At 32.8% G+C, this 18676-nt stretch overlaps 1 protein-coding gene across 7 annotated transcripts in view; it reads right to left on the reverse strand.

Moving 5' to 3' along the window:
* The window catches only part of LOC124360348 (polycystic kidney disease and receptor for egg jelly-related protein-like), a 202855-nt gene that overhangs the window by 111670 nt on the left and 72509 nt on the right, over nt 1-18676 (reverse strand). For all 7 annotated transcript variants that reach the window (XR_006922237.1, XR_006922234.1, XR_006922235.1 and 4 more), the window contains 3 exons: nt 9646-9835; nt 8337-8566; nt 3148-3360 (listed from right to left, as the gene is read on the reverse strand). Coding sequence is in view for 4 of the 7 variants with exons in the window: in XM_046813902.1 (XP_046669858.1) it covers nt 3148-3360; nt 8337-8566; nt 9646-9835 (633 nt within the window). In the remaining 3 variants the exon portion in view is untranslated. The remainder of the gene's footprint in view (nt 1-3147; nt 3361-8336; nt 8567-9645; nt 9836-18676) is intronic.

Raw genomic sequence — 18676 nt, forward strand, 5'->3', positions numbered from 1 at the left:
CGGAGAGGCAACGCAGGTTCAAGCTACGTCAATCTGCTAACATAGCCCTCACCAGCGGTACGTCAGAGTCACCTGCTTCAACGTCCTGTTCTGTGGTGGAGAGAACAAGCGTTCCTGTCGTGGCGGAGAGAACGAGCGTTCCCCTAACTAACGCTCAACGGCAACGTGCATTCCGACAACGTAGAGCTGCATCTTCTCGGACTGATGTACAACCGAATACTTCTTCAAGCCAAACACCAATACAACTGGAACAATCCACCTGGTATACCAAATGTTCCTCGTCAATAAGGAGATATCAATCTACTTTCCTGGACAACGTTCCAGTTCACTCAGCGTTTCGTCTCACAACTTCTCGAGTGACAAAACTTCTTTCTGCTGAGAACTTGCAAGCCTACAGAAACGTGTTTGTCGGCGTGAAAGTTGTTTTCATTGATGAAATCAGCATGTTGAGTGCAGCTATACTTGGAAAAATCAATTATCGACTACAGCAGATTCCCGGTATTTACGATCAACCATTCGGAGGCATTCACATGATCTTATGCGGCGATTTCAGACAGCTGCCACCTGTGCGCGCTACTCCGTGTTACACAGTACCACACAACCAACTCGGAGGACCTGTACTCTGGCAAAGCATCAACTACTTCCCATTAGTCCGTGTTGTCCGACAAACTGACGAGCTGTTTTCGACGATTCTCACCGAAATTGGAGATGGACTCAAACTAAGTGTCAATAAGATCGCACTTATTGAGTCCAGGCACAAATCTGAAGCCTGGTGCAAAGAGAACGTACCCGACGCTGTCAGATTGTATTACATCAACCAAGAAGTAGATTCATACAATCGAAACGCAATTCAAAACGCACACAACTGTATCGCCACTGATAATATTCTCGGGTATTCCAGCAATCCTGAAAAGAGCCGGGAGCAAGGGAAACTTCACAAGATGTTGGTTGCAGAAACCGACGGATTGCCATACATGTTGCCATTAGCAGTAGGATATCCGTACATGATTACATCTAACATAGACGTCGCCGATGGATTGGTAAATGGGGCTATTGGAGTTTTGCGATACATCGAACGTCAGCCAGCCAATGCAGATGACCGTTCTGCCCCAGGAGGACCATCGACCAGCACAAGTTTGCCGCCAGCTGAAGATGAAATCGCCACTCTATGGTTCCAGTTTGAAGACAAAAATACGGGTACCAAAGCAAAAATCAAATGTCGACCACATGTGCACAGCAAACCAAACACCTTATCCGTCGATTGGGTGCCAGTGCACAAGAAAGTGGTAAACATTTCGTTGACAAAAACAGTGAAGTGCAAGCGAAAACAATTTCCTTGCGTGCCTGCTTGTGCAATTACGATCCACAAGGCCCAGGGTGGGACGTTTACTACAATTGTTTACAAGTACTCCTCAAAGCAACCACAGCAATTGGTATATGTAGCCATGAGCCGCGTCACAAGTATCGACGGATTGTACATCATAACAGAAAAGGACTCTCCATTGGTTTTCAAACATGGCCGAGATGGAAACGACTCACAGACTACTCGAGATATTCGCAATGAATACATACGACTTCGTGGACACACTCTAGACACAACTACCAAACAAGCCGTAAAATTCTGTGACGACGCAACCGACGCTGGACAACTTATTGTAACGAACATCAACTGTCAAAGTTTAAGTGCCCATGCCGCGGACATTGAAACAGATACAGTGATACCACGATCCGACTATTTAGTATTGACTGAAACGTGGATGCGCGACACTTGTGAACCAACTCCAATCAAGGATTATGAGTGCGTATCCAGGGAAAATAATCAAACTAACTCAGATACCAACGCGGCTGGTGGAGTGGCGATCTATCGTAAATTATCATCGACATCTACGGCGGAAGTGGTCCAAATTGCGATTACAGACGCAACTCGTGTCATTAAAACCAAGGGTGACATGTGCATGACTGAAGTTACTTGCTTCACCGCTAATACTAGCTTCAAGTTTATACTCGGTGCTGTATATATTCATCCAGGAGCTAGTATGCAGGACATTGGAATGTTACTATGGCAAGGACTCAGTCCGTACGTTCACAACAGCCAGTACGTGCCACCGTTCGTGCAAGTTGATTCTAGTATACCGATTCTTCTGTGTGGTGATTTTAACAAAAACGTAAAGTCTGACAACTCGTTTCTTAATTTCATGAAATATACGTATAATCTTGATTGCGTATCAAACGTTTCTAAGTCAACTACGTTAAAAGGAACAACCATCGACTTGACTTTCGCAAGACACATTACAGCAGAAACACTTCCTTTCATTTCATATTTCTCCTATCATCGTCCTATCCTCAACAAAATCACTCAAATAGGAATTAGTTAAGTTTAAGTTTACATGTACAATGTTTTAGTAAACAAAATATATTTCTATAGTTAAAATTTGTGCAATTCTTATTTTCATTAAATTCCTTGTTCCTATTGTGCAATTTAATAATATTCATATCAATAAATATTCTACCGAGAAAAAGACGTTGTCACGTAAAATCTTCGCCCGTAAAACCGACTTTACAGGCAACCAAAATTTTTTTTCTTACTGATTATCATGATTTTTCACTTGTATGCCTTTACGCAACGTATTTTAAGGATAAAAATAAACTTATTTAACTGGCAGCTGTTTTGATGGAAAAAATCATTAAACTTGAGGGTAAGATTACTTTCTAAAAATTCTGTAAGTACAAGTAGGTATTGTAATACTTATCCAGATATGCAGTAACTTTCTTATATTACTGTGGCAAACACAATAAAGAGATCGATAATAAGAAAGTAATATACCAAAAGTCTTCATTTCCAGTTTGGTTTATGATTTAAAATTTTAACGTAAAATTAACACCTATTATGATTCCGTGCAAGTTTTGGCCCACTTCTAGTACGTACATGTGTGTTCCCTCTTCAGCTGCGACTCAAAATTATCGACTGTGACACAAATTGTTTGAGTAGGGTTTAAGTGTTAATATTTAAATTAATAATGTCATTGAAAATTAATTACGCCTACTATCTGTGGTTATTCTAAATGCTGTGTAATATAACGATGATTGCTGTTCTTGAAGAAGAATTAAGCATGTTTACCACCGTGATGATACTCGGTTGATACTCACCATTAAATATAGTTTTTTCATCAGCTTCTTCGGAAGTTTTATCATAAAATTCATATATGAAGTTTGAATCCACGTTATAAGAGCAAACAATATCAAATTTTGTTTCTCCTTTAGTGCCTTTACTCGGGGCCACATCACAGGTTTCGTTGGTTCCAATTGACTCTGTTTCAAATTTATAGTTGTAGATTGTAGTCAAATCACCTTTTAACTTCACTGAAACACGAAACACGTTCATGCAAATTTATTTAGTAAGTTATATTTTTTTAATATATAGCTTTTTGAATTAACTGAGCCAAAATCACGAAAACTTATTCGAAATAAAATCAGTTGTGTAAAAGAAGCTTATTAGTGGAACAGATAATTTTTTACTACTAAGTAATATTATTAACTATGTTAGATAACATAGACACAGTGTATTTGGGTACTGTGCATACTATTAGCGGCGGGTGCGCTTGAAGTAGCACCCCTTGGACATATTACCTCCTCGCTACTGACGTCATATTGTCGTCACGAAAGGGGGTGCTAAATCAGCGCAGTGGCCGTGTCCATGCCCTGAATAAGCTCCCCTTCGAATAGGGGGGTCCTAATACAGCGCCTTGATCGTGTCCATGTGCTGATTTAGCACCCCCTTGAATCAGTGCCTATACTTTGTTGATGTGAATAACCACGCCCTACTGAATAAAAAAAATAAAACTCTAACCATATTGCTAACCATATTAATGAGTTTATTTATTGTATTGCTATGATTAGACTTTAATATTAAAAAGAAGTTATTTACCTATTGTAAAAAATACTATGCATCGAATATGCTTACGTTAAAAAACTGTGCTCTAGGCATTCCAATAAAACTTTATTATAAAGTAAATTTAATTTTAAGGAATATACATAATAAGAAATATAAATATAAGAAATATACATGGCCAGAGGCTATATCAACCTTTTAACCGGTTTAAAAACAATTATCTACTGTATTAATTTAATTTTTTCGAAGACCAGTCACACTTGGAAAAACTTTGTAGTGTAAAAAAGTCTAAGGATCAATGTTTTACTTTGATTACTTTTTGCGAATAATTTTAAAGGGGTTAAAAAGGGTCAGTTCTTTTCCTTTGTTTCAAAATTTTTGTATATTACCTGTTCAGCATATTTTCATTTATAAAGTGCTAAGGATATTTTTTATTAGAAGCGGAAATCTTGGTTTGGAAAATGTGCATTATGACACAAGATTTAGCCACCAAATTAACTTTAAATTGCCAAAAGTACACAAGTCAATTTTTCGGCATTCATTTCAGTACTTGGGACCAAAATATTATAACCAGTTATCCAATAGCATTAAATCCAGTGGCAATTTATATAAATTTTCCAAAAAAGTGTTTGATTGGCTATTGTCTTTGAATGACACAAGTTTTTTAAATAGTATTCTTAGTTAAAATATTATAAGATAGTACGTTTTTCCTTAAAGTGTGTTTTCTATAAATGTATATTAAGTTGGTTAATGTGACAAATTTTATAGTTATATTGTTAGGTAAGCATACATTGTTAGTAATAATATTTAAATTGTATTGTTATATAGTCATAACAACTGTATGTCTGTAAGCTTAGAAAAAAATAAGTCTATTTGTTCTTTTAGTTTAGAATTTTATCAGATGCTGCAGAAAACAACATTTTTTATAATGTTAATGCTAGACTCATAATTTTCATTTTAAATTTCTATTTAAATTACAAATTTGTTTTTTTTTTACCTGGCCACAATACTAACAAAAGTGGCCAGGAAATTTCCAGATGATTTATGTATGTGTACAACTATGTAAAAAATAATTGGAAATAAATCATTATTTCATTTTTAAGGAACAGACCAGTTTAAATAGTATAATTCCAACAAACTGAACAAACAAGTACAATATTATGTAATGTTCACGAGAATCAATATCTGCTATCTCCATCGTGTGTTTAGTTTAAAAAAACGGTGCTTCTATTTACGATAATGTGTGTGAAGTTGATTGACTTCAGTTATATTCATACCAGTTAGTTCAACTATAATCAACAAAAAATAAAAACGCTGTAACAAACATTGTTAAATCACGTAGCAATTAATATATTACCATATCTTCAAAAGCATTATTGATCAGGTCAAGACAGACACATTGATATACGGATTAGTATGGATCTCCTTGCTAAATTTCTTCTCTGTCGGTGTGTGTATGCGTTTTCTTTTAATTAAAACGTTTATATCCTAAAACCGAATGAATTTAAACCTACCAAGTCTTGTTCAAATGTTTATGGTATGACGGCTAGCTGCAAAAATATATTATGATAACATCTTTAACACCTTCCAATTCGTGAAGCTATTAAATCAAATAATTAGTTTTATTATGGCTTTATACAAAAACGACTTAGTTTTAATTATATCGAGAACATCAATAAATGATTTTTCACTATTGTATTAAACTTGCAATGTTAATGCTCAGTGAATACCCTTAACTAGACTATCAGTAGATTTTCCATTGATGGAGACACTCAATACGCAACGTCTTTACAATGAAAATGACACAGCATAGATATAATACTTGACTAACTGTGAATTGAAAACCAGAATTAAATTTTACCTTACATAATATTCTAAAAATCAACTTTTGTCTGCTAAAAACCCAACGTCAAGTCAAATAAAAAAAAAGATTTTATTTTCACAAAACAGTACATACAACAGTAAATATCTTATAATGAAGAGGAAAAATAACAAATTATGGTATATGTATAGTATTTCATAGATTAAATGAAAGAGCTTAATACACAATAATAAAAATCTTATATCTCGAAAGAATGAATCAATACACAGAAATTAAAATAGCTAATTAAAATTAAAAACAAATTTAAACAGCATGTATCATTAGTTTTAATTTGCTATATAATTACTGTTTATTAAGGAACCTAAATGGACAGAGCCTACATGTGCTTTAATAACCTGTGCGTAGACTCAAAATTGAAAATAAAGGTTTATATTCTTATTATGTTAATAAGAGTGTTAATTAATTTTATAAAATTATTAATTGAAAAATTAACTTAAGTCAAATAAATTATGAATGTGATTTAATTAATTCTGTTATTTAACGATATTTAGAAATTATTCAGAAAGCAAAGTCATGAGTGAACAATTTTACAAAAATAGGACAATGTGTGCGAAAGGGAGCAATCGTGAGGTCTATAAGCTTTATTATTTGGAGCACTTAATATGTAATATTAAGTCGCATAATAATTTAAAAGACAAAGTAGCCATATTTTAGAAACATAGTATTTCATCATTTATCCGAAATTTCAACAAAATCTTAGATAGTAGCTTATAAATGACAGCGTCCCATAACAACTCCAGATAATAACTATATTTAGATTCGATCTCTAAAAGACAATTCTGCTTGTGTTACTGGTCGAATAATAGGTGGTGCTATTTCAGTGACTGGGCCATGTCCATGCGCTGAAAAAGCACCCTCTTGGAACAGAGGGATGTTAATTCAAGGAGGGCCTCTACCATTTCCATGCTAAATTATCATACCCCTGCCGTGCTTATTCCAGGGGGTGCTAAAACAGCGTCCCCGTTCGGCGCTTATATTAAATATTTCCAAAAACTTTGTATTTAAGGATAATTTATTATGCTATATAAAACTGTTAAATTTGAACTGCTATATGAAACTATAAAATATTTTTATCTGATAAGGTTACAGGCAGCAAAAACGTAGTACAGTTTATACGGATGAGCCCTACATTGACATCTCATATTTCGGGTAAGGCAAAGGTTTCATGATTCTCACGTAATTGTCACTGGGCTATTAAAAAAAAGAATATCTGTTTTTACAAGCTTGGGGAGAAATTGGGCTAATTTCTAATTAATTGACCACGTGGAAAGCGAGTTACCTTACTTGAGTGGAAAGCGAGTCTATTACGATAAAGTAAACAGTGATGATAAGTGCTTCAGAGAAAGTTTGCTGCCAAATTTATCTCATAATTCTGTAGTGGTTCTTGGCAATGGGTGTTTATCACAATAAACAAGTAAGTGTATAAGTGTCCCAATTCGAGTACTGCTAAAGATGAAGTGCAGTAGTACTTGTTGGAGAACATAGAACCACTTTTAGTACAAGTATAATACAACTTAATGAAATAAACACAAATTAGCTAAGTTTTATTACTTTATAGATGACATTTAGAATACTCATAGTCACGACATGTAAGATTTCTTCTATCACCCTTGATATCAATGTATCAAAGATAGTACGTGTGGATGTAAAGGATTGGGTGCTAGCTCACAATTCCACTTTTAAAATCAATGATGTTGAATTTTTTATCAAGAAATATTTGGCTTCATTTCCAACGAAGACTGATACAATAAGTGGAAACAAGGAAACACACATGAAAAAAATCACATTAAGAATAAATTCATGTCTATTTCAAAAATATAATTTATATTTTTCATTAGTCTTTGAACTAAATAGGGTTAAGAAGAGGACAGCAACTCAATCAAGTCGGAAGAGAGGAAAGATAAATATACAAAATAAAAGAAAAATTAAACTGATAACGTAATTATAATGTTGGGATTAAAATGGTTGCAATCATCATACATCAAATACATAACCTACATTAATTTTTTGTTGCCAGAAAGAATTTAATGTTAAAATAATCACACATTAGAATGCTTCAAGTTTATAACAATTTCCCAATAACATAAACAATAAGTTTTTTTAAAATCTAGAAAGAAATATTTTTTTTTTACTTCCTGTATTCTAGTAAAAAGAGTATTTAAACGATGGACAGTGGAATAGACTACGTCTAAGCTATCGGAACCAAAACTTAGCTTACCCATTGTGAAAATACGAATACATTTTTAACCCTTTGTAAGAGTCATACGCGTCGATTTAAATTATATTAGCATTGAATAGTATTAAAACTTTGATATTTCATGGTTAAATATCTCTAACGCATATGGGAAATGCGTAATCGGAAGATTAGATTATTACGCAAAGGAATAGTAAGATACATGCGTTTGATTATGGAGATTTGACTTAAGTAACATGGAGAGATCAACTTAAGGTAATGGGATACAATATTTAATACTGTAATAATTGATTAATTTAAATATAATACAGTACCGCTTATACTACCTACATGTATGAATCATATTCCAGAAAAATCCATTCTTTTCTTACCTTCAAGCAATACATTGTATTCAACTCCTCCGTCTAAACTATTATCTTTGATTATTAACATAAAATCCGGCAAGTTTTGTTCTTTTATGGAATCCAATGACTGTGCAGTACCATTATCCTTAGAATAAGACCACGTAAATTCGAGGCCATCATATAAATTATTCTTTTCTTTGGCCTTCAAAAATAGTATCGTATTTGGTAACACCTTTACACCACAGTTCGTAGCACATCTACAATTAATTAATAAGTCAATATAATAGATGTTTAATAGCTTATGTTTAAAATTTATTTAAACTTACAAATAAATTAGTCACTAGAAGAAAGTTTCACTGATGGATTATTGCGTAAATCATGCAACTGTTAGTCACTGTTATATAGAAAATCAATAGAGTTAAGTATAAAAAATTCAGATATGGAATGATAATTAAATTACTTAAGTGATATTTATGTTAAATCTCAGTATAGATATCCTGAAGTTAATAGTTTAAAACAAAAATATTCTTTAAGGGCGTCCTACAAGTTTTTGACTGTAAAATCTGTGGTTTTCAGTTTTGATAAAGTTGTCCCTTTTTAACTATTGTACGCAAAGATTTTTAAAATAAAATAATACGATTACTCACTAAGGTAACAATTATTCTTTCAATAGTATAATGAATGTAATATAATACTTAAATGAACGCCAGTGTAAGAGTTATGTAACAGATTTCGCTTAGATTGCCTTTAAATCCATAGCCAATTTTATTCTCGAGATGTTCTGCGAATACACAAACGATCCAAGATAATATAGAGTGCAAGTTAATGTTAAATTGCAGTTGACTTAGTTACGCACATTCCTAATAATATACACACACTTAAACATAAATATTTATTTTATAATGGGTACTATTCTATCATAGTTCAATATCTTACAACGGAAGTATTTTGTTAATAATATACCCCTTATAGTGTACCACTGTCACCTAGCCACGTATCACTCAAACATATAAAATATTAAACAAAGTAAGGAAGTAAATTTACGTAAAACACAAAATACTCCAATGATTGATATAACTCATGAAAAATTATTCGCTGTTAAGAAAAAGATTGTGCAATGCTTCTACACTTTAAAAGTGGAAGTGTCTTACTCAAATTTTATTAAAAAGTCCAAAAAATTAGTACTGATATCTAAAAAATCAAATTAGTCTTCGTACTGTGATAAATATGCGTTAATAATAACTTTTTCATCACTGAAAATGTATAGAAAAAGTAAACCTAAAATATATACATTAGTTATATATGCTATTATATTTTTACATTAAAATTAACCTACATAATTTCAATGTCATACGGCACCATTTCGTTTTCCCCAAACACTTCTACCTCTACATTTGCAAACCTCGATTGATTTGCCACAGTAGTATAATTTAAACCATCATAAAGATTTGTCCAAACCTTTAGAGTAAAATTGTATTTGGTGTCATAGCTCAACATATGTGGAATTATAAAATATCTGTCGGATGCTGAAACATGTAAAATTATATGCATTAACCATTAAAAGCTAAAAATCCAAGAAGGGCTTTTCATAATAAATTAAAATATAAATGTATATGTATATATTATACTAGTTTAATGCGTAATGTATAATTGAGGTTTAGTCGTGACGATGAGACTAGTGTCTAATATCAAATTTCACATGGATATTATCATGTTAGGCAACAGATTGTAGACAATGAAGTGACCTTGATCTTTTAATCAAACATTTCAAATAATCATCTCTTTCTTTAACACAGCGAATAGAATTCGATGTGATTTGGTTATCAGTAAAATAATCTACCCACGTCACTACGTCTTGTATCAATTATGAAAAGGAAAGTTGACACTGTGGCCTGCAACAACGTTGAAGACGGAAGGTAACGCCATGTCTTTCGTGAAATATGACAACATATGGTAAAATATGTCAAAAAAAGGTGACATTGTTTCTTCAACTATGGCACAGGATGAACACACTGTGTCCTGATCAACTTTGACAAACGAAGAAGACACTTTATCTACATCAAATTTGATAACAGTGACACGTCACTGGGCTAACACATTCAATAATAATAAGAACAGATAAAATAATTGTAATGTATTTAACGAGTAATAAACATAATTCTCACAAGGCGTGCATTATACAGCAGTATGTAGACTATATTTAAAATATAAATATATTACTGATGAGTGAGGAAAACAACAGAAGCCTAATTTTAGATCCTTATTAGCACTTTTAAAATTAAAAGTTTACAAAAAGTGAAGAAACTAGAAGAATGAAAACATTTTAGCTGAATATGTTTTAAATAATTAAATTTTTAATCTACTTTTGATTTTTCACAATTAGAATTCTAACATATACTGGACTATGTACATTAAAGCAAAAATGTGGTAGTGAATATACTTCCGACAGAGCGTTTATCTTCATAGGCCGAAGCTTTGTTGAAAGAAGAATGAGCCGGGCCATTCTCAAGGACTCAGTATTGTTTTGTTTATTTCATTTAGTTGTTTATTTAATTTTATTAATTAATTATTACATTCACTCTTTTAATATACGTTTAGCTTAGTAGATATGGCACTGGGACCAACTTGTAGTTATTACATTACTAGCTTTTAGCTTTTTAGTCCAGCTCTGTCAGCCGAGCCGATAAGAGCTCTGTTATCAGTTCAAGGTTGGTCCGGCTACCTAGTCCAACTGTGCGTGTTTCGCTTGTTTTATCAAGTCTGAAAATTTATTTTTATTAAGTATTATTAAAAATGGCAGTCTGTGGCGTCTGTAAAAATGTGTCAAATGAAGACAGTGATGTGAAGTGCTCAGGACATTGTGGTTTTGTTTTTCATGCGGATTGCATTAAAGGCGAGTATGAGAAGAAAACACGTTCGTCCAAAGAGTTTAAGTGTAAGGACTGCAAGGCGAATTCTTCGCAAGGTAGTACAAAATCATTAAACAGTACTACCTTCAAATGTTTTGACTAAGGACTTTCTTCAGTCAGTAATGGAAAGTTTTAAAAAAGAAGTTTTTGCTGAAATGGAGGGTTTAAAGAAAGAGGTATTTGGCGAAATTGTGTCCTTTAGAACTAATGAAATGAACTAACAACATCTTTACAATTTTTTTCTGATAAGATCGATTCTTCCTGTAAATTGATGGAACAGTTAAACACTCAGTTTGCCCAGCTTAAGAAAGAAAATGAAGAGATAAAAAGTAAAACTGTTGTTCTATCCAGTGAGGTTCGTGAGCTTCGTGAACGACTAAGAAACCTGGAGCAGTACTCTCGAGTTAATAATGTAGAAATTAACGGTCTGCCAACTACAAAAAGAAGAATGTGTAAAGGATCTGCTCAAGGACTTGGCCGCAACTATCGGAGAGTGGAGGTGCAAGACAGCGACATCTCCGCAGCGCACCGTGTCCCATCCTTCAGGAGGGACCGAGACCCTGCCCTCATTGTACAGTTCACCAACAGGACGAAGAAGGAAGAGTGGATCAGCAAGTACTCGAACGAAGAGGCCAGCGCTGACAGCTCAGCAGGTAAATCAGCGGTTCCCGGCTCAGCGCGTCTATATCAACGATCATCTGTCACCCGAAAACAAACAACTCCTCTCCCAACTTAAGAAAAAAATGCCGTGAGATCGGCTACACCTTCGCCTGGTGCAGGGACGCCAAGTTCTTCGCCAGGAAAGATGAGGGAGGGCCTGTAAAAAGGATCACCAGTTTCGAAGATATTGAAAAAGCTAAAGTGAAGTCTAAGTCAGAGTTTGTTGTTATCATGCTAAAGTAGTTTTTTGTTTTCCTCTTATAGTTTTAGTTTTCTTTTTTAATTTAAAATTAAATTATTGTATTTTCCTAGCTAACACAAATATTTTTAATGCCGGAATATTTATTTTCACTGAGTAGTTTTTTTGTTGACGAGGAGGGTCATGACTTAGTTTATGCAAATATTAGAAGTTTGAGGAAAAATTTTAATAAATTTTTGTTGGAATTAAGTCGACTAAAAACAAAAATCAGTATAATAGTTCTTTGTGAGACCTGGATAAGTAGTGATGAAGTGGGGTTATACAAATTCAAGGGTACAATACATATCATTGTTGTAATAATACATTATAGAGCAGGTGGAGTGATTTGCTACGTTGATATTCAATTACGGGTTACCATTTTAGACATTAAATTTATAACTGCAGACGTGTTAGCATTAAAAATTCAGATGCATAAAACCTTTTTTAATTTATTATGTATGTATAGGCTACATAGTTTTCCAGAAAACAATTTTACGCAGGAATTGCAAACAAAAATAAGTACTTTAGCTAATAATACCATTTTAATCGGAGACGGGAATATAGACCTACTAGGGGATTCTTTAGCAAGCCAAAATTATATTACTATGCTAAATGGTTTGGGATTTTCACAAATCGTAAATTGTCCTACTAGAATAACTTCCCAATCAGGACTTGCCTTGATCACATTTTTATAAGACATAAAAATTTAGAACTTTTTCGTAGTGCAGTTTTTGATATCGCATTGACTGATCATTGTTTACTTGGTCTAAAAATCATGAACACAAAATATGATGAAGAGAAAATGGATAACAATGTTCCATTTTCAGACAGTAAATTTGTTATTGACTACAACTTAGTAAAAATTAAACTGCAAAAAGTAACGTTTGCGGAAGTTTACAAAGAAAATGATGTAAATATAGGTTTTAATATTTTCCATGATATGTTGTGTAATGTGATAAGTAGTTGTAAAAAATCTGTAAATAGGAGTAACCAAGTTACAAAGAGCTAAAGCCATAACTCCATGGATAAATAACACACTTTTGTCAAAACTAAATAGGAAAAAGCAGCTGTACAAAATTTTTAAACGAATGCCGTATAACAGAACTTTTAAGGGAATACTTTTATCGTTTTAGTCAAAATCTTAGGAATGAAGTAGATGAAGTAAAAAAAGCGTACTATGCAAAAAAAAATTTTTAGATTGTAAAGGCGACTCAGCACTTCAATGGAAAAATTATTAATGATTTTGACAGGAGTTAGCAAGACCAAAAGTATTGAATCGAATTGAGTTAGATAATGGAGAAACCGTAACAGACCCGTGCCTTGTTGCTCATGAAATAAACAAACATTTTATTTCGGTGCAAGTAGACTGTACTCAGACCGAGAGTACTTAGACAGGCCATATTAATTTGAGAAACAGATTAGCATCTTTTTTTATAGAACCAACTACATTATTTGAAGTGTTGGCAATTATAAAAGGCTTAAAAAATAAGAAATCCTCCGGATTTGATAATATCAATACGAGTCTTATCAAAAAGTATAGCAGAAATAATATCTCCTGTTTTTAGTTTACATTATCAATCAAAGTTTTAGCTGTGGGATTTTCCCAGATAAATTAAAGGCTTGTGTTGTAATTCCAATATTTAAGAAAGGAACTTCAATAAAAACTGGACAACCTGCGTCCCATCAGCCTTTTTTATCGGTTTTATCTAAAATTTTTGAAAAAATAATGAAATTAAGGCTTGTAAAGTATCTTAATGATTTTCAGTTTTTTTTAACCCAAATCAATACGGTTTCAGAAAAGGTAAATCGACGGAAGACGCCCTTGTTAATGTAACGGATTTAATTTATAATAGTTTAAATTGTAGTAATAAATCGACCGGTTTATTTATTGATTTTAGGAAAGCTTTTGATTTGGTAAATCATGAAATCTTATTAACCAAAATGGAGGCCGCGGGTGTGAGGGGAGTGGCTCTCAGCTGGTTCCGTTGTTTTCTCACGGGCCGAGAGCAGCGAGTCCGAGTGGGCGAGTGTCTCAGTGTGAGCCTCTACCCGTCACAGCCGGGGTTCCCCAAGGATCTGTAATTTCTGCTACATTGTTTTTAATTTTTATAAATGACATGTTAGAGATAAATTTTAAGGGAAATCCCAGTGCTTTTGCAGACGACGTGGCTCTTTTCTATTCAAATAAAAATATCGAAACCCTATCTAATGACATGACTGACGATTTGAGGTCACTTAGAAAATGGTGTTAAATAAATAAAATGTTCATTAAAGTTAATAAGACAAAGTACGTCAATTTCGCCTTTAAGGGATTTGACTTGGTAATAGATTTAAAATATCATGATATGGATTGTTTAATGGTAAATTGTTGTTGCGATGACATCACTAAAGTGCCGACTTTCAAAAATATCTAGGAGTAACATTAGACGAAAAACTAAATTGGGAGTCACATATTAAAGAAATTTTGTCAAAATTAAAAATCATCCATTAGGAAATTCTACTTTTTGAAAAATTTTTGCTCCACAGACCTATTAAGATCTTTAATTATTTTGCTTTAATTGATTCTAGAATGCAATATGGATTAGTTTGTTGGGGGAGGGACATATAATTATTTAATAGGCAAATTTAAGGGTTGTTCAAATCACTTTCTACGAATAATACTAGGTAAGAAAAAGAGAGACAGTTCTTTTCCATTGTATGTAGATTTGAAAATACTGCCTATTCAACATCTTTACGTATTTAAGGTTCTAAGGTTATTTTATTTACGGAGTGGGAATACCGGAACGACTGATCTTTTATATGCAAACTAGAAGTATAAATAGAAGAAATTTCAGAATGCATAAAGTAAATAAATCATTTTTTAAACATTCTTTTATATATAGTGGACCATAATTTTTTAATAGATTACCTCAACATATTAAAGAAACTAATAATATAAAGTATTTTAGTCTGAAAGTAAAACTTTGGTTGTTTAGTCATCACGATATTGCGTTTTTAAAAACAGATGTTGGCCTAAATGCTTAACTATTTATTTTTATTCTTTTTTAATGTAAATAATATTTTAAGAACTTGTTTGTTTTTTAGTATAATTAGCTGTCCTTTCATATTTTGTAATCTGAGTAATGCATAATTTGTATACTGTAGTTTTAGTTAGTTTTGTATAAGTCTTAACTTATGGAATAGAGTCAGCTAAGTCTGACAGACGCCACAGAGTGCGGGCTTAACTGGCAGCAACATGAACACCTGGACTCAAGTAAGTAACTTTTGTTTTTATATTTTTGTTTTAACTGACCACATTACTTGTAAAAGTGGTCAGTCATTCCAGAGTTTTTTAAGTTGTGTTAACCATGTGTATTCTATTATTGGAATAAATCATTATTTTCATTATTTTCATTTTTTAATGATTTTCCGAGATTGGTTAATGAAATTCTTAGGAACGTGACTGTTTGCTTAATTATTATGTTTCCGCAATATGTAATTGTAATTGAAACTAAAGAATATCTGTCGAATGTATAAGGCAATCTTAAAACAATAATAGTTTGTTTTAATAGTGCATTGTTGTCTTTGTTGTAAGTTTAGATCTTGGTTTTAAACGATACACCAACTATATTGTTTACGTTACCAGTTTTGCAAGGTTAATTATAAGATCATTAATTACAACGTCAAAGTATGCTCGCAACTGTCACTAAATATGTGTTATGGTCGTTCGAAACGGATCGATAAACTAATATATGTATCTCCTTCGGAACCCAACCTCGAAGGCCACGTTGATTGATCTATGCTACATATTTAAATATAACCAATGATAGAGTGTTGAAGCTTTTAAAACAATATATAACTCTTAAAAAGGCGTTAGTAATAAAAGGTACAAAGTAGAAAATTTACCATATGGGTTGAAGTAGTTGTAAAAATTCACTAATAATACATTAATGACGTCTTTTTTAAGGCCTTACAGCTGACTTAGAAGTACACCATGAAGTAAATTTCCACTTAATAAAAATATGGCACTGATTTCCTCTGCAATTGGCTTCGCTTATTCCTCCTCGATTAGGAAACCTGAGTTCCCTGCATAATCAAATTTTGCGAATTTCATTAGTAGATGCTCCGTGTGTAATGATTTGATGGCAGAAAGAGAATCACTGCAAATTAATATGTCTGAGTAGAGGATATTATTCATATGCTGAGAGCACTTGCACAGAGCAAAAATCTCATCTGTATAAATCGATGCACATGGAGAAAGATTATATTTCTATTTCACATTCATTTGTAGTACCAAAATTGATGTGCCTGTAAATATTTTGATTCTGTCTCTATAGGTTAAGTTGATCATTTGTTTAACTTTCTATTGGAAAACTTCCGGGCAATTATCTTTCTTAATTATAATTTTGTCATCTATTTTATCATTAATCTGTATTGAAATTTTTGCTAGCTGAGGGAGGATTTCCCAATCAGTAGATATTATTTTTTTCTGATTTACTTCAGGGAAGTCTGGGATGAAGTTTACCATGAAATCTATGGCTTCAATATAGAGTGGAGTCTTTTTAAAGTTCCAGTAAGGGTTGATGTTGTTTAATAGTTGTACATATAGTCATCTGTGTCGATTTTGGTTATCAATATCTGTAATAATTTTATACACAAGTCTTTCCGTTAAAACATTTCTTCTCAGGTTTCAGGAATGTAAAGCTGATTCAGACTATAAGGCGATGATATGCGATGATGTAAAGGTTCCTAAAGCTATCCTTAGCGGATGGTTTTGAATGTTTTATATTTCAAAAACAATCTCTGTTATGAATAGGTCCCAAACAAGAACGTGCAGTAATCAAGTTTATAATTAGGCTTTTTACACTGTAAGTGAGAAATAAGGATTAACACCATTTCTTTAACAGGTTATTTATGTCTTCATTTGGGTCCTTTATTTTGGTGAAATGTAGGTTTTTACTGCATTAGTTTGTAAAGTTGTTTATCTTTTCATCAAATTTCAATTTATTATCGATCGTTATACTGAGCATTTTAATTCCTGGCTCAATTGGGAGTTGGCTTTCTTCGACTTTAAGATTTACAATATTGTTTACCTCTTCTTTATAGATACAATCATTGCTTTGCATTTATTCACACTTAAGCCAAGGCTCATATTATTGTCAAGTTATCAGTATTTGTGAGCGCATTCTGCATTTTAAACAGTACTTGATCAATTTTCTTATTATTAGAGTACAAAGCCACACCATCAGCATATTTTAAGGATGTGACTTCTTCAGGCAAACAGTTGTTTATTTCTGCCAAATATAATGTAAATAACAATGGGCTCAAGATACTTCCCTAAGGGAGACCTCTACAGATTACTCTAGATATGATGTCTTAGTTTAAGACAATATTAAGTAATATATCTACAAGCCACATTTGACAACGATTGATACAGTTTTCGGTAACACCATAAATGTAAATTTCATCTAAACAGATAGGGATAGTTTGCACTCATACTCACATATCTAGACTTGTTAATATTAATGGTTAGTTAAAAGTTAAAGCAGTTTCCAATCCAGTATTAGGTTTACTAGACAGTCGGCGCATCCTTTATTACGCCTAAATCCGTAATGAGATGAGAGAATCTGATTTGTATATCATACCATTCATCACCTTATCGGGATTATCAAATCAAAGACATTGGGCGGTTCGATTCCTCATGATCTTTTCTTTACCTGGTTTAATCAGAGCTATGACTTTTATATCTTTCCATTTTTGCAGTATGCTTAAGTTGTCATTCCAAATATTATTATAGATATTCAGTAGTACCTTTGTGTCCTTTAAGATATATATGCTTGGATATCTCTTCAGCTTGTGGGACATGATCAGGGACAATGTGTTTCACAAACTTCTCAGATAAATTAGTAGGCTTCTTTGATGGGTGATATTTCATTATTGCTTTTGTTTGGTCGAAGTTTTCTTATAACCTTCCATGTAAATTTTATTTATTTTCTCACCTATATTTGCACATAATTTGTGCCATCCGTTCTTGTTTTTTCCCTTTTGATTGTGCCTTTGGAATTTAACTGAGCTTCTTAATATTCTTGGAAACTTACAGGGTTCATATCCATCTTGAAATGTTTTAATCTAAGCCTTCGTCGAGTAATTGCATGAGAACATTCCACAGTCTACTATGATTTTGGTGTAAAGCCTTTTTGGTTAATTACAATAGAATTGTTCCATTAGGGTATTGACTTATCTGCTACATTGTTCATGATTTTTTTCTAACATTTCTAATTGGATGTCTAAGGGCTCGTGAGGAATATTTTTCAACTGAGTTTGAACATTTGTGCCAATTTGCTTTCGTGAAAGATCCTTCGTGGTGTTTCTACCTTGGATAGTGAATCTTTAATGGAGTTTAGAGTCACTACGATTGGAAAATGGTTGCTCCCCTTCTAGTTATCAAGGTGTGTGTAAATTTCATGGGTTAAGAATGTTAGGTCTATCGTTGACTGATAATGAAATAAGTTCGGGATGGTAGTGAATGAATGGTTGTTAGCCAATGTAAAATTTTAGTTACCGAAATTCCTGAAGATGTC

The sequence above is a fragment of the Homalodisca vitripennis genome, chromosome 4 (assembly GCF_021130785.1).
Source record: "Homalodisca vitripennis isolate AUS2020 chromosome 4, UT_GWSS_2.1, whole genome shotgun sequence".
Taxonomy (NCBI): Eukaryota; Metazoa; Arthropoda; class Insecta; order Hemiptera; family Cicadellidae; genus Homalodisca; species Homalodisca vitripennis.